This window comes from Pyrgilauda ruficollis, unplaced genomic scaffold (assembly GCF_017590135.1).
Source record: "Pyrgilauda ruficollis isolate IOZ18807 unplaced genomic scaffold, ASM1759013v1 scaffold140, whole genome shotgun sequence".
Classification (NCBI taxonomy): Eukaryota; Metazoa; Chordata; class Aves; order Passeriformes; family Passeridae; genus Pyrgilauda; species Pyrgilauda ruficollis.
This window is the reverse complement of record NW_024512544.1, coordinates 583,408-610,974: the sequence shown is the minus strand read 5'-3', so window position 1 is coordinate 610,974 and position 27,567 is coordinate 583,408. Positions and strand designations below refer to the sequence as shown.

The following is a 27,567-nucleotide window of genomic DNA, read 5'->3' as shown; positions in this document are numbered from 1 at the left end:
TGGGCTCTGACTCCAGTGTGTTGGTGAATTATTTAGTGACAAAGTGACTGTGAAAGGATCACTGCAGAGTTGTTCTCTGATCCAAAATATGTAGCCCTCACTTGGGAAAACCAATCTGGTTTAATGGGAAATGACTCCTCTGTGTCTCTGTCTGGGCCAGTTTTAGTTCTCAGGTTTTTTTAGGGACACGTTTGGCTTTTGAGCACAGGTGGAGTAGAACAATCATCCTACTCTTTGCAGAGGTTTGGGGTGCTCTGTAGATAGCAATCCCTGAGGGCAGCTGGCACACGTCAAGAAGGCAAATGGAGTTTTCATGTGATGCTTTATTGGGTGCAGAGAATGCCAGTGACCGGAGCAGTACAGTGCGTGTGCAGCCGAGGGGAGGGGGCTCAGCAATCCTGACAGCACCTGGCCTCTTCTGCCTTTGCAAAGGCTGCACAGGTCCTGGCAGAGCAAGCAAAGGACTCACTGCTGGCTTGGTTCACTCATCAAAAGGCTTGTGAGGAGCATTTTGTTTACCTCCCTCCCCACCGTGAGGTAGAAGCACAGGAGACAAGGGGCCTGTGCCTGTAACACCCAGGCTTAGACCCAACTGGTGCCTGTCTCCTGCTGGGTTTTGAAGCTTTGGACACCTTGAAATTCACAGGTTTGGACTGTCTCACTAATTCTGGCACCTCAGCTACTGAAAGCTTATTGAATTCTAGGTACGGAACCAGCTCTAGCTCAGTTCATGTGCAAAGCAGGGGCTGTTTGCCTCTCCCTCCCTTCTCCTGTTGCCCCAAAGCAAGCCTGTGCCTCCTGCCCGTGCTGTACCTACCACTGTCTGCGCTCTACGGGGGCAGGGGTGCAGCTGGAAGCCTTTAATTAGCAAACTGCTCTACCAATAGTCTCTCCAGGTTTACTTCACTCTTCTTGGGGATGTTTGTTCCATCTCGTGTCAAGGCAATGTTACTCCAGCTCTGAATCATCCCGCTCAGAATTATCCACCTCAGAATAATCCAGCTGAGGATAATCATCTTCATCCTAAATTCCACGGCAGCAAAGAGAATCACTTGAACTATGTGTCTGGTTTGTAAATCTTTTTATTAAAAGAGTTGGTTTTTTTTTTTTCTTTTCCACAGTAGTAAAGCTTTGGCACTTACAGTATAAAAATAATCACTGATCATAATTACACCAAATTCCTCTTTTGTCAACTGCATACTAAGTGTCTTCCATACATTTTATTCCCATATAAAAACACTTGAAGGTCAGGGGAACAAAACTGATAAATAACAGTATGAGATATAAAGATACAGCTAGAAAAATACTAGGATCATCAAGAAAGAATTAGGACTGTGCATATTTTAAATATCACAGTGACTGGATTTGCTGTTCCTATCTTATTGCTGGCTGCACGCTTATGTGAAAGCAGAAGTGTTTGGTGGACTTTCCTATCCCTAAACCTCAGGATTGTTGTACTCAAATGTTCTTGCATAGCACGGGAACCTTGAATTTCTACACCCTCCCTCCCCATCAGTATTTTGATCCCCCACCAGATTTGTGATTTACAACCTCTCCCCCTCCTCCCCCTTTTATTTTTTTTTTACTTGCCCTCTTTAAATTTGAAAATATTGACTGGAATTCAACCCTCTGAGCAAAACCAAGACAATCGCTATCAATCACGAGAAAAGTCTGAAACACTCCAAGAGTGGCGCTTGGAGAAGCTGTGAGTTGAGCTTAAGCTGGGAAAATGGCTCCAGAGCAGGGGGCCATTCTCACTAGATGCACTTTTGCTAGCATCACTCCAGTTTGGATGGTAACGTGGCACATAGGGGTTTTACACTTTGGTTTGTCTGTTGCCATGGCCGCAAGCAGTCTCGCTGGATGTTACTTTCCCCGTGGATGTTGTGTGTCTGCCTGTACATCTAGGGGCATGAAACACTCAATGGGGCAGTTGACGTTCTGTCAGGAGGGAAGGAAATCAGTTAGAGCTCTGTCCCGGGTGTGCTTTGAGCTGGGAGCTCCTGGCAGCGCCTGGGGCTGCTTCCCAGCACAAAGCACACAGCTGGAAATCACTCCATGCACTACTGCCTCAGAGCATGCACCAGGCTGGGACTGTGTGTGAGGGGGTGAGCTCAAGCAGGTGTGTGTGTACTGGGGCTGCCATGCACTACTGGGGAGCACCGACCCCGCCACCTGTGCCACACCAGGAAAGCTGTACTCACAGTGTTGGTGGCCTGGTGGTACCTCTGAGTGAACTGAGTGTAGGTGTGGCCAGCAGAGCCTTCGGGGGCCACCTCCACGCTGGGCCTGCGGCAGTTGTCACAGCGCCAGCCCTGCGGGGACAGAACGGGCCCTCAGAGCCGTGGCCAAGGAGCTGCCAGGGCTCACAGAATCCCAGACTCCAGGGAGCCTAAAGCTCATCCCATTCCATTCCCCTGCCGTGGGCAGGAACACCTTTCACTATCCCAGGCTGCTCCAAGCCCCATCCACCTGGCGTTGGACACTTCCAGGGATGGGGCAGCCACAGCTGCTCTGGGAAACCTGTCCCAGGGCCTCACCACCCCCACAGGGAAGAATTTCTTCCTGATACCCAATCTAAGTCTACTCTCCTTCAGCTTAAAGCCATCAATTCATGATCATTCATACACGAGGCTAGAGCCAGCAGCACCAGTGAGGCTGCTCCTGTGTTACACCAGACAGGCACCAGTGCAAGTGCTGCAGCTCTCCTAATTACTTCTGTCCTTATTTGGGCCCGTTTTAGCCCATTCCATGACCTGAAACCCAGCAGTCTGGTACGTGCAGCCCAGCACAGCCTCCCCTGTGTCCCACGTAACACCTCCCTCCTGCTTACCTGCTGTCCTCCGTAACAAGTGCAGGAGCAGATGGCCCCAAAGTACTCCTTCTGCCACTGCTCCCCAACGTGGTACATCTTCCCATCGTCATAGCACGTGGTCTCATCTGTGGAGGCACGGGCAGAGCTCAGCTGCAGGGCCTGGGCCTGGCTTTAAGCACTCTCAAAGCAGCCTGGTGCTCAGCAGAGGAGCCCCTGGGGAAGCGTGCTCCCCTCGTCTGACCAGGGGCTCCCTGACTGGCAGGGGAACATCAGACATGGTCACAGCTCTCCAGACACTTTAACCTACAGCAGGGGGGGTTTTCCTGACATGAGCAATGCAGTTTAAGTCACACTGTGAAGGCCAGAGGAGCTTGAGGCAACAGGCCCAGCTGGGGCAATCCACCCCTCTGAGACAGTGACAGGTCCCTGGTGTGCAGCTCCAGGGCCAGAGGCAGACAGGTGCTCAGTGTGCTGTGACCTGATCTAACAAAAGGTTTTCTCCTTTTCAAGCTCAGGAATGTGAGATTTATGCCTTCATCTCTTGTGAGAACAGACTGAAGCTGTCACCAGTTCAGCCTGAACCAGACACACTGACAGTCTGCTTGTCCCCCTGGCAGGGCAGAGCTGAGATGCTGAGACTTGCTGAATGAGGGCTCAGACTAACAGCACAAAGACACTTACGAGGTTCACACTTGAATTCTCCTTTTCCATTCCCAAGGCAGGTGCAGCTCATCATCTGGCCATTCTCCCCTTGCCTGTCCCACTTCTCCCCAATCTTGTAGTTAACTCCATTGTCATGGCACCACTCTGGAGAAGGCAGGGGAACAAGAATCAGGAGTTATCCCACAGCAGCAGGAAGGAAAGAGCTTGGCATTGTCTCAGGAAAGGCAGCAGAAAGAATCTTCTCAGCTCATCTAAGTCCCAAGATGGAAATGTGTTCAGCTCCTGCAGTTTTTAACTGCTGAAGGCTGTTTCAGCTCTGGAAAATGTGTAGAGGCTCTTGGGGAAAAAAGTAGGATGTAATAGAGTGGGGAGAGGCGGTTTGGTTCATAGGAGATGAAAAGAAATTTAATAGATGTGGGGCAGGAAAGGAGAGAAAAATATTTAAATGTTCTTTTCTGTGCAAATACGCAGCATAAAATTCACCACAATCTCACAAGACACCATGGGTAAGCCATGTGTATCAAATAATGAAACATAAATATTAATTCTGTAAAATAAGCATCTTTTCCTGTAAAATTAAGTGTCTTTACAAAGACTCCTCTGAATCTATGCAAACTGCAGAAATACTCTCTCTGTTGAGCTTATTCCACAATTTAAAAGCCTAATTTCAATTAGCTGGGTATGTGTTGTGTTAAACTTTTGTGTTAGACTTTTGTTCCATTCCCTTATGTCAAGTTGGATTTTTTTTTCCCATGTAAACCACACAGTTCTGCAAAGAATAAAACTTAATGCCCTGGGCAGAAGTGTTAGAAAAATTAGAAAAGTGGTTTTGCAAGCTGCTTTGCAAAGGCTGCCTGCAATGCAAACCATATTTATTGTAATAGCAGCACTGGCTGTAATAACCACTGAAATCCACACTTTCCCATATTACCTAGACATGTCTGGCAAGGTAAAAAAGTCTCTTATCAATACAATAGTGATTGTTGCTGATGGCAATTCTAGATTAGCTGCAAAGCTCAGAGGTAACCAAAGTTTTCCATCACTTCTCACGATGCAAAACACCGCTTTGGTTTAAGATCCTGCCTTCATCTGCATCATGTTTGGATCAGGCTGAGTCTGTCAAACATGCCACTGCAGCTGGGGGAGAGTGGGGATGGGAATGGTTAACAGCAAGCTACTCACTAGAAGAGTCACATCTGAAATGGCCACTGCCAAAGCCTAAACACTGGCACCAGAGCTTAAAGCCAGTTTCAGATAAGCGCTCCCATTCCTCGCCAATGGAATAGAAGGAGCCAGTGTAAGTATCAAAGCAGGTGTCGTCAGCTGGCTGGTTTAATCCTTCAGACACTGGAACAGAAAGAGAAGAAACAGGCATCACACACAGCAATGGGAACTGCTGAAAGACAGACTGATTTTCAGTGAATACACACGTTTTTCTTCTTGTAATATCCTGGCAGTAATGGAGCTACCCTATGGGCATGTACTTGATGGTTGTCAGCAGCCCAGCTCCCTGTGATTTATTTTCCATTTGCATGTGTCAGAGCAGTTGAACGATAAAAAAACTGACATGAAGGCTATTTTCATTTTCATTTGCCAAGTTGGAAGCAAGTATGAGTTTCTGCATTTGCTGCTGGTGAGCAACAACCTGACTCTTGCCTGTCTTTAGGAGAAAATGTGATGCAAGATGCTGAGGAACAGCAGGGGGGTGGTAGCTCCATGTGCACCTTTTTGGGGTGCTGCAGGTTCTGTGTCATGGCAGGGGGAAGGGAGAAGGAGAGCAGACCCTGTGGTTGGGCAGTGATTGGTCACGTTAGGTGTGTGCCTTGGCTGGTGGGTGCTTTACCACCACCAGTTCAGGTGTGATGATCAGGGTCAAGAGCTGATGGTCCAGTCTGTGACAGATACAAGACTCCCTTTAAGCACAGCAAATACCAGATCTGCCTTGGGGTGTGTCTGCAGCCTCAAAGCACACTCTCTGTGCTTGCACAGCAGCTCAGGACAGCTCTCATCCCACCATCAGTGTGTGTCAGTTATCCAAAACCACAAATCTCACAAATCACTTGTCCCAGTGTCCTGCTATGAACTGTCCTTGTCAGAAGTTTCCTTTCTGAACTTTTGTCAAGCTTGGGCACCAGGCAGGTGGCCCTGAGTAAGGGGAATGAGGCAGGGGCTGCACAGGTTCAGCCAGGCTCCCTAAGGCTGTTCCTTACCAGTATTGCCAACTGTGACCACCTCCTCCAGCACCTTCTGTCTCCGGTGGTCCTTCAGGGCTTCCACTATGATGTTGTAGGTGGCCCCTCTTGTGAGACCCTTGAGTGTGGCACTAGAGGAAGTGCCAGGAACCCTGAACTGCAACAAGAGACAATGCCAGGTCACCAGAAAGGTGGGAGGGAATAGCCTTTCGGTGTTACCTCTCTCATAGCAGACAGGGTGTTTAGGATGACCCCTATGCTCTGTACCACAATGGAGCCAGACCACTCCCCTTAGATGCTCAGAGAACTTCAAACAACACCAAATTAGACTTGGCTACTCTGGACTATCAACCACAAGGGGTTCGTTTTGCCATTTCAAGGAAACCAAGGGAGACTTCATAGGAAGAGTGCTGTAGCTTGGAGAAGCAGCACCTCAATCTCTGGAACTCCCTTTCAGCTTGCTGCCCCCTTCCCTGGTGAAACATCACTGCTGACAGCATTTCCAAGTTTTCTGGTTTTGCAATTTTATCCCGTAGCCTTTTCCATAAAGGAGATGAGGAGGCTTTCATCCACCCTGGTCTCAGCTACGTGTTAAACAGACTCCTAAGGCTAATTCCTGCCACTCCCTCAGCACAGCAAAGGCACTGTGGCCCCGAGAGACCCAGGTGAGGCTTCACCACCCCGTTACCTGCAGGGTGTCCTCGTCCTGGCTGACGGGCTGGCAGGAGATGATGTACTCGGAGCTCTCCAGCAGCGGCCTCCAGGAGATGGTGGTCTGGGACAGGGCCTCCTGGCCCGCGCTGTCGTTGCGCCGGGGCCCGCGCGAGTGCGGGTACGAGGGCTCCACCACGATGGGCACCTGGTAGCCCGGGATCTCGATGGCCTCGTCCACGCTGGGCAGCGGCTGCCTGGAGCCCGGCCTGAGGGGAGTGGCCGTGGTGGGTCCCGGCCGCCTGTAGCCGTGCTCCTCGAAGAAGACTTGCTGTCCCTGGTGTCCCACTGTCTGGGGGTGGCCAGAGGAGCCTGGAAGTTGGATACCGTTGCCATTGTCATACCTGTTGTTCGTGAGGTAAGGGGTCCCCTCGTCAATGGAAGGCACGTCCAGGATGTCGGGCTGGTTGGGGTGTGGTCTGCTGATCAGCGTGGGGAGCTCATCTGGCCAAAGAAAGGTTAGAGGCCATCAAGCAAAGCAACAATGGCTAATCAAACAGCTGCATTACGCCACTCCAAGCATCAAATATTAGCAATTACCCCGAGATGCAACACACTTTTTATGACCTTGCACTGACTGTAAAGGTAATTTCACTCTCTGTATCTTTCACACATAGCCATAAGAAGTGTGTTGGTATGAAATTTTCATACAGCTGAGCGACACTTTTGAACACTGCAACCCAAAGAAGCCACCACCACTGCTCAAACTGAGAAGGAATGATTACAAGAGATAGTTGCAGGTTATCATTTTAAGAGGAATCACTGGTGAGCAGGAAGAAACTGGCTCCTTGATCATATGTGGATGTTCAGCTGGTATTTCACTTGCTATAGGTCAATCTTGTACTGTGAAAGTTGCAAAGTAAGAGGAATGCAACAAGCAACAAACTGAATGGATTCTGCATTTGACACCATCAAGTGTTAGACAATCATGTTAACCCTGATTTGATTATCCATTAGGTACCCAAGCAAGAATCCAGCATCATGCATGCTGTTCTGCTGCTAGTGTTCAAACATGGGTGTTATTAAAATGAATTTAGAAGTGTACCTCCTGCATCCTTAGAAAGGAAAACCTCTTTACAAAGCCTATTTGACTCAAAGAAAAAGTGTGTGTGAATGGGATATTTTTAAAAACATTATTATTTCAGTCCTCCACAAGTGTCCTTCAATGTCTTTCACTCTGTATTCCCCAAGTGGAAGCTCTCTCCTGCTGGCACCCAACAGTCCAGAGCTTTGTTTTACCTGTCCTTTTTCTGCCAACCAGTGGTTCACTCTTCTGACTGTTCTTCACAGCAATGATGTAGATGATGTATTCAGTGCCAGGTTCCAAACCTAGGGAGGGAGGAAGGGCAATTTTAGACTCATGAGTTGCTTTTCTTTTATGATTATGTGTGAGAACTGAGGCAGAATGAGAGGTGGGTATGGCTACATTGGGTAGGTGCATTTCACACCCGAGGTTTTCAGGACAGTGCACAGAGTTCAGCCTCCTGCTCCTCAGAGCAAGTTTGCAGTCTGACCATGTCAGCTGGGATCATGGACACAAACATAAGGGATCTTTAGCACATGTAACTGGTGGGTGCCAGAATCAGGGGCTTTTCTTCCTTGAAAGGACAACAATTGTGTTGACAGTGGAAACAAGCACCAGACTGTTCAAATGTGGTGGTTGTTCTGATCAGTGAAGTGCAATGTGTTCGTAGGACAGCTGTGCTTACAAGAGCACTCTCCTGTACTGGAAACCACAATAAAGGAACACAATTTTCTGCCTATTAGCTAATCATCAGTATAATTAGGCCTTCCCCCTCCCTCTCTTGAAACTCAAGTGTTTCAGGTGAAGAGCTCCCAGACAAAACAGAGTTACCAGTAATGGTAGCCTCGGTGGTGCCGGGCCGGGGCCGAGGCAAGACCTCCCTGACTGGTGAGCCAGGTTTCTCATATCTGATGACGTAGCCCGTGATCTTGGCTCGGGGAGGCTGCCAGGTGGCCAGCAGGGAGTTGCTCGTGGTTGTAAGGAAGCGTAGGTTAGAAGGAGCATCGATAGCTGGGTGGAAACAAAAGGGTTTAACAAGTCAAATGCAGAAAAAACCAGGATATTGTTCACCTGAGCTACACCTGCTTGACACCCTGTAAGTCACAGGGAATACTAAATGTGATCAGATACAGACAACTCCTAACTGGCCATATGTGATTGCTGTGTGTTAACATGAGCAAAAAGGTCAGACAAGATCATTACCAGTGGAGGCATCCAGTACCACGGGGGAGCTGCGTGCGTTCTCGTTCAGAGTGTACAGGTAGATCTTGTAGTCAGTGCCAGGCTGCAAGCCTAAAATGAAGATGAAACACAAATGTTAGCTAAGGAGAGGAAGCCACCTAAGATGGTCATCAGAAGGTCTTTCAATAACCTCTTCATGGAGTCTAGTCTTGATGCCTCAGGTATTTTTCCCATCTTTTGTTCCTATAGTATTTCTCATCAAGGATATTAAATTCCAAAACAAGAACCCAGTGTACTTTCTGATACGACCCTGGAACTGCAGAAGCCCTCACTTACCAGTGATAGTGTAACTCCTGAGCTCAGGGCTGATGGTCCTCTGGATGGGGCTCTGGCCGCCTGCAGGGACAGCTTCCACCAGGAAGCCAGTGATGGTCTCAGTCTTGGTCCTCCAGGTGATGGTGATGGTTGTCTCGGTGACATCTGTCACCCGGGGCCTGCGAGGGGGACTCACATCTGCACACAAGGGAAAGGGTCCTCTCAGTACAGTGGGGACTGGCAAGCTTACCAGCCAAGGGTTGGTGCAGCCTGGGATGGGGATTTGGTCAGAGCTCCCAGCCTCTGCACCCACACAGCACTAAGTGGACATTTGGGGATGTTCACCACTTACTTTCAAGTGTTGTGACCACCCCCTGGGCTGGTCTGCTGGTCAGGGAGTCCTTCAGGGCATACACACTCACTTCATACTTGGTTGCTACCTAGAATGGACAGAGTTGTACCACATTAAGAGAAGGACCCGGCCCAGGGGGAAATACTCCTGCCCTCAAGTCAGTGTTTGGTGGAGCCACATTTCTCAGTCACCACTTATTGAAATATGAAAACTTGAAATAAATTGGGGAAGGACTGATGGGATAATTCTAATTATTTCCAGCCAGAATAAAAGAGTAGGCACAGACCCTGACACACGGCCACACTCAGGAGCAGAAGAAATCCTGGAAGAAGCTTATTTATCACCCCTCATTTTAAAATCTGTGCTTCAAAGCTGATTCTTCAGAGAAACTCTAATTTCTCTCCTATTTTTCCCAGGGTTAATGGATGCCATTTGCTATGATAAAGAATAAAATAATGTGAATAAAAGATAATTGTGAATGTAACAGCATGGGGGGGAGGGGGGTTTGTCCTTGGCTGCATCAGACCGTGGGTCCATTTAGATGAGAATGTTTTTTAAGGCTCATTTTTGAAAATTATTCATAAAACTCCTTAAAAACAGATCAGTAGCTTTTTAGGATTGCAGGAACCATAAAAGCAGTTATTTTCAGCCTTCTCCAGTTCAGGAACTCCTGAAATGCTTCCAGTGGAGAAGACGGCTATATAGCAAATTTAAGCCTACTCACAAAAGACTTGTATTTTTAACTTACATTTTGCAGATGTCTTAAAAATGGGCAATAGACTGCCAGAGCTCCCATATCACAGCTTGAAATCTTTGCGTTAGATCACTTTATCTGACCTCTTTTGTGAAAGATGAGTAAAAGCATTTTGCTGGGTTACTCTTGATTGTGAACCTGGTAATTTGCATTTGATTAGGCATCCAGTCTCTCTGTGCTAGATGAGGAAGGGGGTAGAATGCAGCTTCAGCAGGCCAATTACTTGCCTTTTAAAAAAAACTACACTGCTGAGTAGCTGCAGGCTGACTTGCCATGATGAGTTTCAGAGCCAGACCCTTAGGAGCTGCAATGATCTACTCCAACTGAAGCTCCTGACACGGGAATCTGAAATTTCTTCAAAAATCTACTTCCCACAATACAAAGAAAAAAGTTACCATCAAGCCAGACACGACTGCAGATGTGCTGTCTGGAGAAAGGTTGATTTCTTTCATAGGACCAGTCTTTTCCTTGGGGTTCACTCTGACTCTGTAGCCAGTGAGGCGAACGTTGGGTGCATTCCAGTTGATGGTGAGACTGGTGGGAGTTACCTGAGTAAACTTCAGGTTTGTTGGAGGTGGAATTGCTGCAAAAATCCAGACAGGCACATGGTTACTTTAAAAAAAGACAGTTGGGTAAGACAGTATTCTCTCCTGAACTTGAGACAGGTTTAGGCCAGGAAAGTGGAGTGCCTTGTGCAAACACAGGCATAAAGCACCCTGGGAGGGCAAATATTGTTCAGGAGGAGATTCTCAAATCTACAGAAACACTTCTCAGCAGAAATAAGGAGATATCAATGCTTCAACCCTGAAATTAAGTGAGCAATGACATTTGTTGTGATATAAGATAAAGGCTTGGGAAGGTGCTAAATCTCCAGCAGGCCAGCCTGTTTTGATTATTCTACCAGTCTCTGCTTTTCATCACACAGCTCACAGCTTAGTCCTGCTCCACTTGCCCCGGTCTGTTAATTTCCAAAATACAACGGATGATTTACAAAAGTAAGTAGGAAGCAGGCTCAGGAATTGCAGAGAAGATATAAAAATACCGCAAATGGAGAGGGGAAGCATTTTACAGCCACTTACACAGCGAGCAAGGCAATGGAAAAGCGGAGCTGTGGTGGCCATAAGACTCATCACACAAGAGCCTGTTCAGGAGCTAACAGATCCACTATCCTTACAAACAAATGCCTGCCTAAAAAAAGGAGTGCCCATTGAAATATTCTCTTGCCTCACTTTTGATAAGCCTGGGGCTGTAAACAAAACAAAGACATACCTTACCATAGTGCCCACTATGGCACTTTGCTCTCAATGCTTTCCAGTTTTACAAAGTGGAAATACAGGATAACTCTTCCTTCTTAGGCTTAGCTCAGAGCTCAATCTACAGTCCATGAGAGTCAATGGAAAGTCTTGAATACTTCAAATCCACTTTTGAACAGCCCTCAGAAGGTAAACCACAGAGGGTGTGTTTGAAAAAGTATTATATTTGCCTTTCTGGCAGATAGTCAGCCAGCTGTCCCATCATTACATCACTTTGCTTCAGTTTAGCACAGCAGATCTGAACACTAGGACCCACTGAATTCATTCCACCCCTGGAATTAAAGTGCCAACTTTTCAGCCACAAATGAATGGGAGATCTTTATTACACAGGTGCTACCTGTCTTTGTAATAAAGTCACATCTGGTAATGCTGGAAGCCTGCGACAGATTCCATATTGCTGGAAGCAACATCAAGCTAATGCCTTGCAATAATTTTTCTTTCTCATCAAGGAATTTTCAAGGCATGGAATTGCAGCTGGATCAGCCTGGCACAGAAGGGACTCTCCTGTGGAGGTGATGAGGGTGCAGGGTGTGGGCATGCAGTGGGCTGTGGTCCCTAGGGCAGTGCCAGTGAGGGATCTGCAGGCTCTGAGGGTTCAGCAATCTGCCAGCCCTTCCTGCTGATCTTTGGCTCCAACAGCAAGGCCCCTGGGGCATGAAAGCTGCCCTCATCTCTCTTGCTGGTCACCACCTGGTCCCATACCCTGAAGGGAGCACAAGAGCATTGTGAGAGTGCTCACCATGGATCAGGCTCCGTGACCAGGGACAGGACACCACTGACACCCTCCCTCCTTTCTCTAGGATCTGCAATCCTGCTCTCCTGCCTGCCTTCCCTGATGTGTATGCAGGCTGACTCTGCTCCAGGCAGCTCTCTGGCCCCAGCTAAGCCATCCCTCAGGAGCAATCCCATCCCCTGGGCTGCCCCGCACGGAGCACATGGAAGCACACTTCACCCCTCGCTGCTGCCATGGCCTGCTGGGGGTGGTGGGAGCTGTACCTGTGGACTGGGTCCCAGTGAGGGGCAGGCTCTCCATGTCATCGTAAATGGCAACGATATTGATAGTGTACTCAGAACCTGGCCTGAGGCCATGCAGCTCAGCAGTGTCTTCTTCGCCACCTGGGGCCGGCAATAGCTCATGGATTCCATCCTCAGGGCTTGAGTAGGTCACCCTGTACCTGGTGACTTGCCCCTGAGGGCTTTCCCAAGCAATTTTGATGGAATCAACATCCACCTCAGTGAATGTTAGTCCTTTAGGGCGGTCAATGTCTGTTAGGCAAATTAACGGTAAGAGGTTAAGTGATAAAAAGCAGGTTGTGGGTGAGGAAAATAAAAAGCATTTCGATTACATGCAAAGCGGTTTTCAGTTTGGTGTGGCAAGGGGGGCACTGGATTCTCCTCTGTGCTGCACCTTGCACACATGCTTACATCCCTAAGCCTGAGTTTGGAGGTGCCAGGCAGCAGGAAAGCAATCTTGGCTTTGCTGAAACCAAAAGGACCTGCATTGCCATCTTCAAAGCAGCCAGAACACAAATTCTCACTATTTTTGATTCCCCTTGGCACCAAAACCTCTTTCACACAACTCCAGTAGCATTAAGCTACCTTAAAAGTGGACAAGAAGAAATGGGAATGCTAAGACCCATTTCTCCCATGTAAAAATGGTTGCTGGTGCCAAAGAACACACCTGGCTCTGCAAGTTTGGGTTCATGCTGCGCTTGCTGCTCACCACTGTGAGCTGCTGTGCTAAGTGCCAGTCCAAGGAGAATCCATCCCGCTATTTTCTTTCATAAATTAATATCCAATTAACATATTCATCAAGAAAGCAAAATTACTCAGCATATTACATTGCAAAATCAGTTAGAAACAAACTTTTCAGCTTTGTATTGAGTGCACACGGAATGTCTGCAGGTGCAACTGGGTGATATGCACACCTCCCAATTAAACCAATTCACAGGATTTCCTGGCAAGGTGGGAGCTCAGAGCAGGGGAAGTGAGCCTTGTTCCTCAGAAATCTGGAGTGGCTATCACAGAAATACACCCATCTGCTACACAAAATGGGAGGATTTAGCATGTAATTTTTATATTGGATCAAACCCATGCTTTTCTACAAAGTTTCATCTTTTTCATTTGCCATGTTATATTAGTCCTCATTTTTCTACACTTTCTAGCTGGCAAAGGTGATTTTTGTCCAGGAATTTGTTGGTTTGAATATGCACTCTTCACTCATTTCTGCAAAGCTCTGGGGAAGCTCCTGTTGTCTGCAGTGTTTGGGGTTGAGTCATGGTTTTGAATACAAGCTTGAGCAGGGAAGTAAGAATCACACAAATCCCTACCCCAGAGGCATCCCTCAAAAACACTTTACCTCAAACGTATCCCTGAGTTACAAGGTCCCTCTTCTGTCCCTCCTGTGACCTGAGCACAACTGCTGTTTTCTACACAGCACCTCAGTCCTGGAATTTATTTTTTTTTTCAGTGTTTCATCCCAAGTTCTTGGTACAACCCATGTGGTTTAACCCATGTGGTTTCCCTTACTCCCTCACACAGGGCAAGTGCTCCCAAGCCCAGTCCAGCCCCTTAACAGCAATCACCTTTGCCACCTAGCTCCACACAAAGGAGATCTTGGCACATTTTATCCACTGATTGGTTGATGGCAAACCCAATTGGTTGATGGAAACCCCAAGAGACTTTGTAGCTTTAGTGAAAGAAAATAAGAAGCACAGCACTTTGAGGGGGCAGGAAATTGCATTTTGGCAGTGTTTGAGGCAGGGGGACTGCATTTTTGCCAGCATCTGCAGCTTAGGTGCACGGTACTTCTCACAGGGCAGACGACCTCACACTCTCCTGGAGACCAGGCCCCTGGCTTTTGCTTTCCCTGGGAATGTGGTGGTAGGTTCAGAGATCAATAGAAAACACGTGTTTGTTCCCATGAAGTGAAATACGTACTGGTGACAGCTGTCTCAACCAAGGGCTGGCTCTCCCCATTCTGATTCTGAGCAATGACACTGACCACATACTCCACTGTGGGCTGCAGACCTTCAATAGTGACTTGAGTTTGATCTGGCAGGAAAGAAAACCAACAGTCAGAAAGAGCAGCGCAAAGCTGCAGAGAGCTGGCCTCAAAGTAGCCTTGAATGAATGGCCTGTCTAAGCCACACCATGAATAAATGTTATTAAAACAAGGTGGGACTGACAAATTAAATTTGCCTTTAAGTTGTATCATGCTTCTCTGGCAGTGCACAACTGCCTTTTGTACCTGCTCCAGTGCTCCACAGCTGAAAGGACAGGTTAGCACAGCGGGTAGAACTAGGTACAGGGAGAACAGCTTTCATCATTTTTTAGGATAAGACTGACCATCAGCTCAGCTGCTTCACAAGCATCCCCAAGTGCTCTGTTGATCCCACAACATGCAGTTTTCCTAAGAGCTGACATGGCAGGTTCCACAGGTACTACACTACAAACCTGTAGTGTGACTGAACCTATGCTGAACATGACCCTGTAACCAGGGGTCATATTACATGACTTCCAGAAGGATTTCAGAGCAAGTTTTGCTGGATGCTAGAAAATCCAATGGTATTTCTTTGAAATGCAGGTGCTTTTCATGCACACTGAGGCTGTCAAGAACAAACTCCTGCAGTTCAGTGGTGTCAAAGAAATATGAAGCTTTTGGGACAAAAATCTGCCTGAGCTCATCTGTCCTGGATGAGACAGAACTGAAAATCAGCAAGATGCAAAAAAGGGTACAAGCAGCAGCAGGATTCTAGTGGTCACATCTTGCATTCTTTACAAATCCAGTGAAGGATGACACGACTCTTACCTGCGGGGACATTTTTCGTTTTTGAGGGCCCATGTCCGTTCTTGGGGACAGCAGTCACCCGATACCCCGTGACTGGGGATGTTGAAGGGAGCCATCTGATGCTGATACTGTTGTCCTGGACATCAGTGACTTGCATCTGGGACGGTGTGTCTATTTCTGGGCAACAAAAATCATTTTTCTGAGTATGTTGGTACAGGAAACCCTCCCTCCACTTTTGTGTCCTGGCTGAATTTTATTCTGCACTGCTTGGAAGACAAAACACATGTTGCTATCTATTTGTCTCTCATGCTAGCCCAAAGCAAAAAAGCCTTAACCATGATGATCAGTGATCTCATATCAATGTTAGTTGAGGATTTTTGTTGTTTTAAAGGCTACTTAATGCCTTTACCTGAAGCTACAGAAGGAGTAGGATTTGGCTATATCCAAATCAGGAGTGAAGTAACAGTCTTGGCATTGGAAAGTTAGGTCTCCTCAGGATCACAATCTGACGGTGAAGCTCTGGAGTTAAGCCAGCAGTGACCCCACATTATGAGAGCCCAACAGGATTTCCACTCTGCAGTGAGCAGCTGAGCACTGCTTTTATCCCCATCTGGACTCCACAGGGTTTCCCTTCTCCAAGTCCACAGACTCCTCCTGTGCCATCAAGATACATCACTCCAGAAATAGATGGCCCTACAGCCCATGGCTTCTAAAAGAACCCGGGGATCAGCAATATACATTCATGGGGAAAAGCCAACACAAAGCTGCGGGGTTTTTGCCTTGTTTGGTTCCATCAGGTCTCACCTGTCCTGTAGGTGACAGTGACTGGCTTGCTGCTGGCAGGGCTGTCTCCACGGCCAGTTACAGCATACACAGTGATGGTGTACTCAACACCAGGCTTGATGCCAGTGATGGTGGCAGTAGACACGGTGCCAGGCACTGTGAACTCCTGTACTGGGCTGCTTCCACCTAGCAAGAGTAGGTTAAGAAAGAAATGTGATGGACCTGTAAAGCATACATTTAAAATCTCTACAAAAAACAGGACAGGCCTACATGCATCAAACTGAAGACAGGACCCTGTTGATTTCAGTGGCTGTTGGGTCAAAATTGTTTTGAGGAAAAGAATGAAACATGTACATAGAACCACTTCTAAAATTACTGGAATACCCTAGATACTCTTTCTTTTGGGTAGACAAAATATTATTTGCTCTTTTTTAAAAAAGGCACCTATATGTCTGCTACAGCCCAAGGTGCCTTTACTATTTTCTTTCTAATAGCCTCAGAACAGAGTTTCTGGTCTGTGACCAGCTGTAGGCAGCCTGCCCTTACCTGTTTCACCATAAGTGATCCTGTAGTATCTGACTGTCACTGCAGGAGCATCCCAGGAAATCCTGAGGCTGGTTGGGCTGGTAGGGGTGACTTCCAGGTCCCTTGGAACATCAGATACTAGAAAAACAGAGAATTAAGAAGGAATTTAAACACAGTTGTACATCAGCTACATACTCCACTTACACCGTGCTCCTCTGCTACTGATGTGTCTGTCCTTTGGCTCAGAGCACACTCCTCCCCAAAGAGATGTGTCTGGTTAAAAACCATATGGCACTGGACTGGATTTAATGAAAATTGTTCTGCTGGCCCTAGAAACATCTGAAAGCAGCACAGATCCTCCCACCTTTTCCTAAATCAGGCCCTACCTCAGTACACAGGCATTTCCTCATGAGTGAAGCTGGCAAGGGGAGACGTTTAAGAGCAACGACGTTGCTAGAGGACACTCCAAATCCAGCACTCCCTCCAGGCTCACCTGTTGTCTGCTGGCCAACCAAGGGCAGGCTCTCCTCCCTGCCGTTGACAGCGATGATGCTGACCACGTACTCGGTGCCTGGCAGCAGGTTGGTGAGGGTGATGGAGTTCCTGGAGGGGGGCACACGCTCCTCCTTGGGCCGGCCCCCGCCCTGCTCGGGCTGGTAGCGGATCCTGTAGCCCGTGATGGTGGCGCGAGGAGCGATCCAGTGCACGGTGAAGGAGTTCGCTGTTATATCCGAGAAGTCCAGGCCAGTGGGGGAATCAAGGCCTGGGTGTTTCAAGAGACACAAGGGTGAGCTCAACCAAACTGCTTGGCATCATCACAGGAAAAAAAAAAAAAGTAATTCAGTCCCACTAATGAATTCTTAAAGGATGGTATGAGCCACATGTGCATCCAAGTACCTGTTTTCTGGATTCCGTACAAAGGTGCGCTCTCATGCTGCTCAGAAACGCTGTAGACTCTCACCAGATATTCAGTGCCAGGGAGCAGGTCTGTGGAATTGAAGAACAGGAATTTGGTTGGGCTACTGTTTCTTTGCTAACATCAAGAAGTTAATCAACCTACACAATTTTAACTGTGTTTCTTAGGAGACAATCAGGTTTTGCTTGATGGAAGATCCGAGCCTCCAGGACAATCAAAAGTTTAAATGAGTTATTTTTGTGGCATTATAATTTCTTGCAGTGCTTTAGCCTGAAGAAGCACAATATGCTAGGTCATTGCTTCATCAGGTTGTGGAGATTGACTAGAAGCAATTACCTTTTTACCGGGTCCATTCTAGTTATCTACTAGTTTATCCATGCACCAGGCCGAAGCTTTAGCTGATATAAACTGAAATCCAACACAGCTGTTCTAACTCAGACAAGCTCTAGATTTAGGTTTTATTCTGAAAACAGGTCTTGTCTCTCACTTAACCAACCAGATTCTCAGAGGAAAAAAAAAAATCCAACTATAAATATAACACAGCTTTTGCCCCAAAAATTAATGTCAGCTTTTGGAAAATGGCAGCCCACATTTTGCTGCCATGTCCTGTAAGGTTCCAAAACAGGATGTGCTTTCTGGTCTGAGCATACAAAGTCAAAGGAGCAATGACCTTTTGCATATTCTGATCTTCTCCTGAACCTCTGCACTACAAGTCCTTGACATTACTGGCAAACCAGGTGAACAACATGTATTTACTGTTAATACCTAACCTGGCTGCAAATCACTGCAATTGCCTCATAGCCTGATTCATCACTGTCCTTGGATTAACAGGAAAAAAACTTGCCTGTGGTTTGGCTTTAACATGGGTAAAGCTAGAGGCCAAACTCCATTTGGTGTGAGTTTCTATGAAGCTACTTGCAACATCACTTTAGATCAGCTGAGAATTTGGCCAGCCACAGTTAAACATGGGTTTTTTGCCTCATCTTGTGTCACATGGACCTTCTCACCCTCTACAACTACCTGAAAGGAGGCTGTAGCAAGGTGGGGGGCAGTCTTTTCTCCCAGGTAACAAGTGAAAAGACAAGACCTCAAGCTGCACTAGGGGACATTGAGGTTGGATATCAGGAAAAATTTCTTCACTGAAAGGTTGGTCAGGAGTGGAGTCACTATCCCTGGAAGTGCTCAGGGGATGTGTGCATTGGCACATGGGGATGTGGCTTGGTGGTGAATATGGTGGTGCTGGGTTGATGACTCAACAACCTTGGAGGTCTTTTCTCTTAGTAATCTTATGATTTTATGATGAGGGGCTTCTCGTGTTTGTTTAATTTATGCAGGTAACCCACTTACTTGTTAGGATCACCATGTTGTCTGAGGGTGAGACTGTCACCTCTGCAACATCTTCCTCCTTCTTGGCGGGGGAGTAGCGCACCAGGAAACCGCTCAGCACGATGGAAGTCGGGGCAGTCCAAGTCACCCTCATGGTGTCAGGCCCCACGTTAGTGAAGCGCAGGTCAGTGGGAGGAGGCACAGCTACACAGCAAAGAACAAACCCACCTCAGCGCTCAGACTCATATTGATCATGAGGTCTGTTCAGGGAATCAATCACCAGAGAAAGTATCTCATGCACAACTGACTACGGCATCAGACTCATGCAAACAGACTTCTAAACTACATTTGGTTCTGCTACAGTTAAGAGAAAAATGTGTCTGCACTGCTGTCAGGCTGCTTTAACCTCTTGGCAATTCCTGGTATGTTAAATGTACCCCACAGGGCTAATTTAAAAACAAGGTAGCAAGTTTCACTAATGTGCTTCTAGCAGCTGGATTTTGTATTACAGATGTGGTGCCAAGAGAGGTTTAAAGTTGCCATACAGCAGCTTACAGATGGAAAAGTAATCTCATCCAGAATCCATACATGCATACACAGGAGAGGAGAGGGTATATCACTAATTTCCTATGACTCTACTTCTACTCACGTCGAAGGATTTACAGCCTCAGGACTTTCAAACACAACAGGATTTCATGCAAGAACCAGTTTCCAGCTTGCCTTCAGCTCATGCACTATAGAAACCCTTGACGGTGTGGCATGGCTGTCACTGGCATGTACTCAGGGAGTGGTGTCCATCTGCATCCTCTGGGGCATTGTGGAAAGAGTGGGGCCACCATGGAAATGGGCTGCTGGAAGCTCAAACAGCTGTCAGGGCTGGAGGGTGTCTACTGATCTGCTCCACCCTTCAGCACTCTTTTTTTTTTTTTTGATTTTGAGGAATCACAGTTTTAAAGTCTGGCAAACACACAGCTCATGTTTCAGGCTCTTGATTCCAACTGGATCCTGGAAATCTGAGCAGCAGAAGGTGAATGAGCCTGGCAAGTCTGCAGTCATTCATGGTATTAAAATGCCTCCAATTCAAAAAGGAGCAGCACCATATCCATCCCCAGCTGGGTCTGCCTGGCTTCCCCGCAGCAAGCAGCTCAATTCCTCTTTGGACAAAGCCCCAGCACCCCGACAGCCAGTGACAGCCAGTGACACCGTCCACGTCACGAAACACAGAAGTTTTCAAAATTCACCCGTTTGCTGTGTCAGAGTGGTAGGGGCGCTCTCTCCGCCATTAATGAGTGTGATTACACTGATGTCGTAATCAATGCCCGGCTCCAAGCCTGTCACTGTGTAGTATCCTACTGAGGAGTCCACAAAATCTTCAAAAATAGGGACACTTTCTCCTGCCGCAACTACTGTGATGCGGTACCCAATAATGGCGGAGGCATTTAACGGGGTCCACCTCAGGCCGATGCTCGAGTCAGTTATGTCAACAAAGCTTAGGTCAGTGAGCTGGGGCACCTCTAATGAGGCAAAGAGCAAATGGGAGAGGCAGAGACACACGGAGGCAAAAGAAAGACAAGGGAGAAAAAAGCAGTGTTCGTCACTATTAACATCGACAGAACTCGGGAAGCAATTGCGGTGATATGCACAATTTCTCTTGGGGTTTGGGGGGAAAGGAAGGATTTTGGTGGGGTGGTTTTTGTTGTGTTTTTGCTTTTGTTGTTTTCAGTTTGTTTTCTTATATTTACCCTTCAATGTGGTCTCCAGCTGCTTCCCTGGGCAGACAGAAACTGAAACCCAGATCCCCTCAGAAGCTGAAACCCCCAATTCTCTTTAGACATGTAATTTTCAAAGAGCCCTTCAAAAGGCACTTAACTTGCAACAAATTTACTTTGAGCAATGATAAGCCACAAAGACCCATCATTTTCTGACAAAAACAGAAGCAGAAAAAAGCCCTTTTTTCTTTCTACAGGTAAATTACAAGAGAACAAAGTTTACTAAAGTGTAAATAAAACAACAGCTCTGTTGACTGACCCTCTAAAATTCTTGTTTTGCTCAAATGGTGAATCTAACTTAACATCGGGATCATAAAAATATCAACTCACTTGAAGAGGCTAAATCAGACCCTCAGCTGGTGAGAAACTTCACAAAGTTCCAGGGTAGATCATCCACTTTCTGAACTATTTACGCTGCACTTGGAAAAAAGCCTCAAACCCCTGCAGTGGCTTGAGGATCTGGCCCAGAATTCCTCAACTTCTACTTACCAACTAACTGCTGCAATTTATGTGCTAAAAACAGATGATGTGAAACAGTAAGTAACAGAACACTTCCATGGAAACGGTTAAAAAATCACCTTTAGATTGTATTAATTTTGTCAGAGTGACAACATCCCCAAATTCAGAGGTTATGCCCAGCATATGGTGTGGCCAAGAGCCTGACATATGTGGATAAAATTGTTCAAAATCTCAAATTTTAGCCTCTGAATAAGAATGCTCTTTAATGACCTTTTAGATGCTGCCTAAATTTCTGTAGGGAAAATAAGCCCAGCTGTGACTGTTTTCCCTACTGATATTATTCTAATAGCAAAGGTGCTCATTTCCTATATGTTAGGACCAGCAGAATTGGGCAGGAAATGGGGAACTTTAGATGCATCTTTAATTGACAATGTCCAAACTTTCAGTTGCTCAAGTCAATAAACTGAGCATTGACTTAAGCCACAAGATTTGGCTGTGTAACTTTATCAGGGTGATCCTGAAACCAGTGGGAACTAATGGATGCTCTTCCTCACTCAGGATCAGACATCAGTGAGTCAAAGATGCAGGACTCTGTGTCCATTCTGTTCATTACAAGTTAGTTTGAAAAGAAATTATGGGACAGAAATATTGCTTTAATAATAGTGGTTTTGGTTCTATTTTGATGTCCTTCTTGGAAAACACTTATTTTACAGAATAGGTGCAAAAAAAAAAGAAGCCAATTTTCTGTAAAGCAATTGTTTATCCACATGGAATGCATGTACCATATCACCTCTAAAGAGTTGTAAAAGCCAGACACATACATTCTCAGCTTTGCCCCACCAGAAGATGGTGAAGGGCTAAAGCTGTTACTGCATAACTATGCAGCATCACAGTATTAGTTCACCCCAGGGAGCACACAGCACTTCAGTGAAGCACAGAAATTTTAAAGCAGTGTTACAAGAGCAAGCAAACACAGTAGCTGGCATCATCTCAGAGCAGAAACAAAAACAAACGAAGCCCTCACAAAGGAAAACTAAATGCAACTGTTTGGGGAAATGCATATTGATTTTGCTACTGTGGCTACAAAGGCAGTTTCTGCAGTCCCCACAGATGTCATGTGAGATGGCACACACCACACTGTGCCTCAAGTGCCACAGTGATGGACCTTTCCATCTTGGCTTTCCCCTCCATTGTGCTCAAGTGATCTTCTGCCACTAGTGCTGCCAGAATTTCTCCTACGCTCGCTTCCCACTCATACCTCTGTTCACCTACTTCCTGTTCCCACCAGCTGTGCTCCAGATGCTGGGGCACTTCGGGGCTAAGTTAAATCCCTGCTGCTGCCCAGCTCAGTGTACTGACAGAGCAGATTCCATGTACTGACACCAGCCTGTGAAGCACAACACAGGCTGCCCATGCAGAGAAGTACATGGGTGTAAGAAGTTCTTTCACAGGTTGGAAGGTGCCTATTCTGCTTCTTGAGACTAAATGTGAAGTCCAAGCCCTCTACCAGCAGACTAAAACAAGTTCTGCATTGTAGAGCTCTCAGGCTCAGGCATTTGAGCTTGGGCAGCTGAAATTGCTGCTCATCCTTTCGTTACCTGGTGTGATGGTTTCTGAGATGGGCACACTCTCCTGGTCATCCTTGACGGAGTAGACACTGACGTTGTACTCCACACCAGGGTTGAGGTTCTCAAAGGTGCAGGTGGTCTGATCTGCACCCACCACCTCCTCCAGGGTAGAGCCCTGCTGCCCATCTGTGGGAGCAGTGGTCACACGGTACCCGCTGATGCCTGAAATACAGAGGCCAGTGTCAGGAGCTTCCTGATGGATCCACTTACGTCAGTCCTCAGTGCAGCATCTGAAGCAAAAACGTGGCATTTTACAAGTGATTTTGCCACCATGGGCCCAGGAAGGAGGTTACTTTGTCAAGCACCCCAAAATGAGCTTCCTGGGAGCTAGCCATGCCACCTTCACGGCATTTCTGTTCCCTTTGAGGCCTCACCAAAGCAAAAATCTCAGGAGTTTTGAGAGGAACTTCTCTCAGGACTGTCAGGAAAAGGTTCAGCTACCAACAGAGGTTTTCAAAAAACTTCCAATCCACCTTTTATGGGAGCCAATTGTGCAGCTCCCAACAGCTATTGTGGGAGAAGAGTTCATCCTGAACACTGTCAGAACTTCCATACACTTTCCATTTGTCACTTCCACAAATCTTTGTGGTCCATTCTGCTTTCCTTCCCTCAGACTATTTTTCAATCACTGGAGATACCTGAAGAAATCCTTCAAATCCTTAAAACAGCTGAAATATTCTAACACATTCATGTTCCAAAACAGGATTTTATACAGAATGTAAATCATTAAGAGTCCTACAGCATGTTGTAGTTAGCTGTAAATTATATCCTTAAGCATATCTAGAAACATGTACATTTTTCTTTAAATTAATCAACAGCTAATTTCCCATCAAATTACAAGGCACCACAGAAGAAGTGTTACTTAGCATTCTGATACAAGAGGAGGTTTGAGCAGAGAGTGAGTTCACATGATTACCTGGAGATGTGCTTCTCTCCCAAGAGACTATCAGGATGCCAGTGTCAGGATTGGACTTCAGGCGCAGGCTGGTAGGTGGAGCCAGTGCTGCAAGTGTTCAGACAAATGGGTCACTGATGGCACTGAGAATCCTGCTGGCTGCCTCAGCACCCCTCTCCCCACGATATTCTCAACCTCTGGAATTAGCCAGCAATACTCCCCTGAAGCTGTGACCCTGCATTGCATGAGCCAGTGCTACTGCCACCTGTGCATCAAAATGAAAAACCAGACCACGACAAGGAGGAAAGACCAGAACTGCCTCCCAGAAGGCAGTGGGGAGTGGAAGAAGGAATGATGGAGGAAAAGCAGGTGCCTTACGTGTAGTGACTCTCCTGACGATGGGGGTCTCTCTCTCCTGGCCATCCATCAGCACTGTCAGGCTGTAGGTGTACTCCACGCCGGGGGTCAGCCCGGAGATGACGATGCTGCCGGAGTCCGAGATCACCTCGCGGGGAGCCTCCCCGCCCTGGCTTGGGCGCACTCCCAGCTGCAGGGCACAGAGGTTTGCTTTTCAGTCACGAGCTGTCAGCACCCTGACTGACCATCCAGCAGCAGCACTATGGGCCCTCGTGCTGAACTCCAGCTGTTAGTCCTGTAACTTGTGGTCTGGATGTCCCACTTGAGCTGAAACCCCATGTCTGCACTGACCTCTGTCACCTAAACCCGCTCCCTGTGAGCAACAGGCCCTTTGCACCTCTCCCCTTTGTGCTGCCATCTTCACCACAATCCATAGGAAACAGCTTTAATCTGCCCTCCCCACCACAGTGAAACAAGAGGAAAAACCAACACAGGACTTAGCTCCTCCTACCTTGAAACCAATCCTTGGGGCAGGTGTCCAGGTGATGACAATAGAGGTCTCAGTCACTTCTGTGTTAAAAGGAGGAACAGAGCCAGCAGGCTGATCTGTGGAGTGAATTGACCAGAGTTTAAGTCCACCTGCTGTGATGGCTCCAAAGAGTTTGAAAACCTGACCTACAGCTGCACAAACAGCCAGAGGTATGAAATGAGTGCTGAACTAGATCACTTCTGAAAATCCGGTGATTTGGGAGAGGTCTGACAGATGATTTTTGTCTGCTGCTGGGCTTGACAGACACAGCATGCAAGTGGTCTAATCACAGCCAGGGCTTTTATTCCTGAGGCAAACAAAAATACTCAAGTGGATGCATGATCCTCTATGCATCCCGATCCAAGAATCTGGGGAATCCTGTTTTTTGGCATGGTATCTAAAGTGTTCCTCAAAACTCAGCTGTTTTTTTTTTTTTTATTCACCCACCATATGCCTTCCAATCAGCAGAATACCACAGCCTGTCTGTCATCCAGCTGTCCCAGCAAGGACCATCTCATCCCTCACCAACATCTTGTGAAGTCAGCAGAAAGAAGCCAACGTCAGTCTGAGGCATCTGTGGTCTCAGTGACATCTGTCAGAAGCATCACTCAGAAGCCAAAGCCCTTGTGCATGCCAGAATCAGCCCAAATGAAAACACTGAGTTGAATCTGAAATGGCCTTGTTACTAATGTTATTAGTGAGGAGGCTTGGTTAATCAAATCCATAGTCTCAAACTGGACTGGTTTCATTCAGACAAGCCAGAATTTGAAGGCAATATTAAATCTAAGACACCAAATCACATTCTACTTGAGGAATATTTATAGATAAGACTGTCAGCAAAAAGCACCTTGCCAATGTCAACAATGGTACTCTGATTAAAAGTTTGAGCCCTTATTTTAGTTTCATATTGTTCTAAAAGAAACCACACTCTTTTGAAAAGAGGATGTGGTTCTGGGCTTGGGTGGCTCTGAGTTTTGCTAGTTTATGTGATGGCATCATCATTATTTAAGTACTGGATCCATTTGATCTTTTTAGAAGTATGTGGGGGTTGTTACAGAACTCCCTTTCCTTCCAAAATTTGCTTAATATTTCTTCCAAACCAGCATCACAAATAGAGATGACTAAAATGCAAAAAAAAAAAAAAGAAAAAAAAGAAAAAAAAAAAAACAAACCAAAAACCCAAAAAAACCCTAAATATAGCAATGTTTGTGTCAGTTTGGGTAACTGCAGTTGAACTGCCTTAGATGGTATGGCTGAGCTTGAGAAATGAGTGCTTTCAGCTTTATGTAAGTACCAGACTATTCTTTGCCCATTTTAAAGGGAGTTGCAGTCTTTCCTTGATTTGTCATGCCAAAACCAAACAATTAGGAAGATCAAGTAAAATTAAATTTCTCTGACATCCACTTAAGCAAAAAGTGAGGTAGCAGTAGTAAGTTCTCCCTCTAGTTTTTAATCACCAGGAAAGCTGAAATGTATTTTACTTAAAGCTTTTTGATGCAAATAGCTCTTTTTCCTGCCAACAAGTTCAGAAAGAACAAGAAGAAGCATTTTCCAAGCTGTTCTGCTGGAATGCTACTTCAAAAGGCTGCCCCTGTAAATCAGCTCACAATAGGCACTTTCAGCACAAGTTCTGAAGAAGGGCAGGCTATAAAGGAAGGGGAGAATGTGACGTGTGTGCGTGTGTCTCACTCACAAGTGGTGAAGACGCCGGTCTCTCTGCTGCTCTGCAGGTCGCCCTTCACTGCCACGAGGTACACGGTGTACTCGGTGCCAGGCTGCAGGTTCCTCAGGAGGTACTTGGTGGCAGAGGGTCCCACGTTGTAGGTGCGGGGCTGTCCTCCCCTGGTGGGCCCTGCTGTCAGCTTGTAGCCCGTGATGACGGCGCGGGGCCGCGTCCACAGCACCAGCACCGAGTGCTCCGTGGTGTTGAGGAACCGCAGGTTGGTGGGGGCATCGAGCTCTGGGGAGGCAAAGCACAACACACATCAGCTTCCCAGCTGAATCTCCACCTCCCCCCCACTTCCAAACCATGGCCTGTATTTCTGAGGTGTTGTGGGAGGGCAACACAAGGGAAGAGAGAAGGTGGGACCGTGAGAGAGCTGGAAGTTATTTCAGTTCTACATCCACGCCTCAGTGCCATCCATTAATACACCGAGACAGGCAGACCTGAGCACTCCAGGCTGCACTGATCTGGGTCGCTGCCATCTCTGCATGCCATGGGGAAGGCAGCCTAAAGGTTGACCCCAACACACTCAGGAATTTCAACAGTTTCTCATGAGCACTGAGCATTTTTTTAAAAACCAGCTCGGTTTAGACTTGTCAGTGTAAGCACGGAAACCTAATTTTAGCCCTTTTCCATGAAAAAGATTTATTCTTTTAAATCCTTGCCCAGTCCTCTCAAAATCCCTTCCCAAAATAAACCACCCCTACTTTGTCATTTGAATGTCAAAATAAGTAGTAGTCAGCGACTTTCTGCAGAAAACCAATTCCTAGATCTACTTAAAAATATTCACACCATGGAACCGACCATCCAACAATTCCAAGCATGCTCATCTCTCCCCTGGGACTCAGGGAACAGCTCTTACCAGGCCTCCTCCCCTCTTTATCAGTGCCCCTGGGAAGCTGCTGAAGCTGATAACCCAGATAACTACATAAACAAGAGGCTGAGGCAGCACAGCTCCTTCACTGGAGCCACAGTGACTGGTGGAGATGTCACCGCCCTGGGCTGAGGCAAGGTGAGGCTCTGGAGGGGAATTTGCCCCCACAGCAGGCAGGGCAGCACTGGCTGCAGCAAGGAGTTCATTGTTCACATGGCAAGTCTCCCCACCTTTTCTAGGTTCTAAGCAGATGTTGAAATTAAGAGCAGTGAGGTTTCATCAATGCTCTTTTTGGCTGGCAAACGTTTTTTTTCTTCCTTCTGGAGAAGTAATATTTTGGCAAAAAAAAATTAATGTTTTCATCACTCTCCCAATGATTCAGCAGGAAGATAGTTTTGTCCTTTTTGTTTTCTCCCCAGTTGTTTTCTCCATTTTTGAAGAGGGAGGAAAAAGGAAGTGAGGTCTTCCTTCTTCCACCACTGGAAAAAACTGGGGAGAACTTGAAAAGGAAAAGGATGAGTGTGACCTGGCTTAAGCCCATCTCCAACCCATACGCTGAAAGTCAACTTTATCCCTTGCTGGTACTTAGACCTGGGCTAAGTCTCATCTGACAAAGATTGCATCTTCCTGAAATGTGTAGCCTAGAGTCAGCTCCTTTCTGCACAATTTAAT

The 27,567-nt window shown here is 46.8% G+C and overlaps 1 protein-coding gene across 4 annotated transcripts in view; it reads right to left on the bottom strand.

Annotated features, from left to right (window-relative positions):
• Positions 1-311: 311 nt before the first annotated feature.
• FN1 (fibronectin 1) overlaps positions 312-27,567 on the bottom strand; it is a 51,890-nt gene continuing 24,634 nt past the window's right edge. The window contains exons 20-46 of one of the 4 annotated variants that reach the window (XM_041460198.1): positions 25,992-26,258; positions 24,281-24,375; positions 23,791-23,959; positions 23,434-23,520; positions 22,488-22,679; positions 18,683-18,865; positions 17,317-17,406; positions 16,913-17,182; positions 16,441-16,557; positions 15,916-16,080; positions 15,133-15,288; positions 14,262-14,375; positions 12,318-12,587; positions 10,404-10,591; positions 9,255-9,342; positions 8,924-9,100; positions 8,609-8,698; positions 8,237-8,416; positions 7,621-7,710; positions 6,726-6,825; positions 6,359-6,590; positions 5,689-5,827; positions 4,661-4,825; positions 3,497-3,622; positions 2,834-2,940; positions 2,205-2,315; positions 1,065-1,941 (exon numbers count right to left, since the gene is read on the bottom strand). In XM_041460198.1, the coding sequence (XP_041316132.1) occupies positions 1,867-1,941; positions 2,205-2,315; positions 2,834-2,940; positions 3,497-3,622; positions 4,661-4,825; positions 5,689-5,827; positions 6,359-6,590; positions 6,726-6,825; positions 7,621-7,710; positions 8,237-8,416; positions 8,609-8,698; positions 8,924-9,100; positions 9,255-9,342; positions 10,404-10,591; positions 12,318-12,587; positions 14,262-14,375; positions 15,133-15,288; positions 15,916-16,080; positions 16,441-16,557; positions 16,913-17,182; positions 17,317-17,406; positions 18,683-18,865; positions 22,488-22,679; positions 23,434-23,520; positions 23,791-23,959; positions 24,281-24,375; positions 25,992-26,258 (4,043 nt within the window). In that variant the 3' untranslated portion in view covers positions 1,065-1,866. Of the gene's footprint in view, positions 1,024-1,064; positions 1,942-2,204; positions 2,316-2,833; positions 2,941-3,496; positions 3,623-4,660; positions 4,826-5,688; positions 5,828-6,358; positions 6,826-7,620; positions 7,711-8,236; positions 8,417-8,608; positions 8,699-8,923; positions 9,101-9,254; positions 9,343-10,403; positions 10,592-12,317; positions 12,588-14,261; positions 14,376-15,132; positions 15,289-15,915; positions 16,081-16,440; positions 16,558-16,912; positions 17,183-17,316; positions 17,407-18,682; positions 18,866-22,487; positions 22,680-23,433; positions 23,521-23,790; positions 23,960-24,280; positions 24,376-25,991; positions 26,259-27,567 lie in introns of those variants that run through there. The other 3 variants (XM_041460197.1, XM_041460196.1, XM_041460199.1) reach the window with 3 other exon arrangements.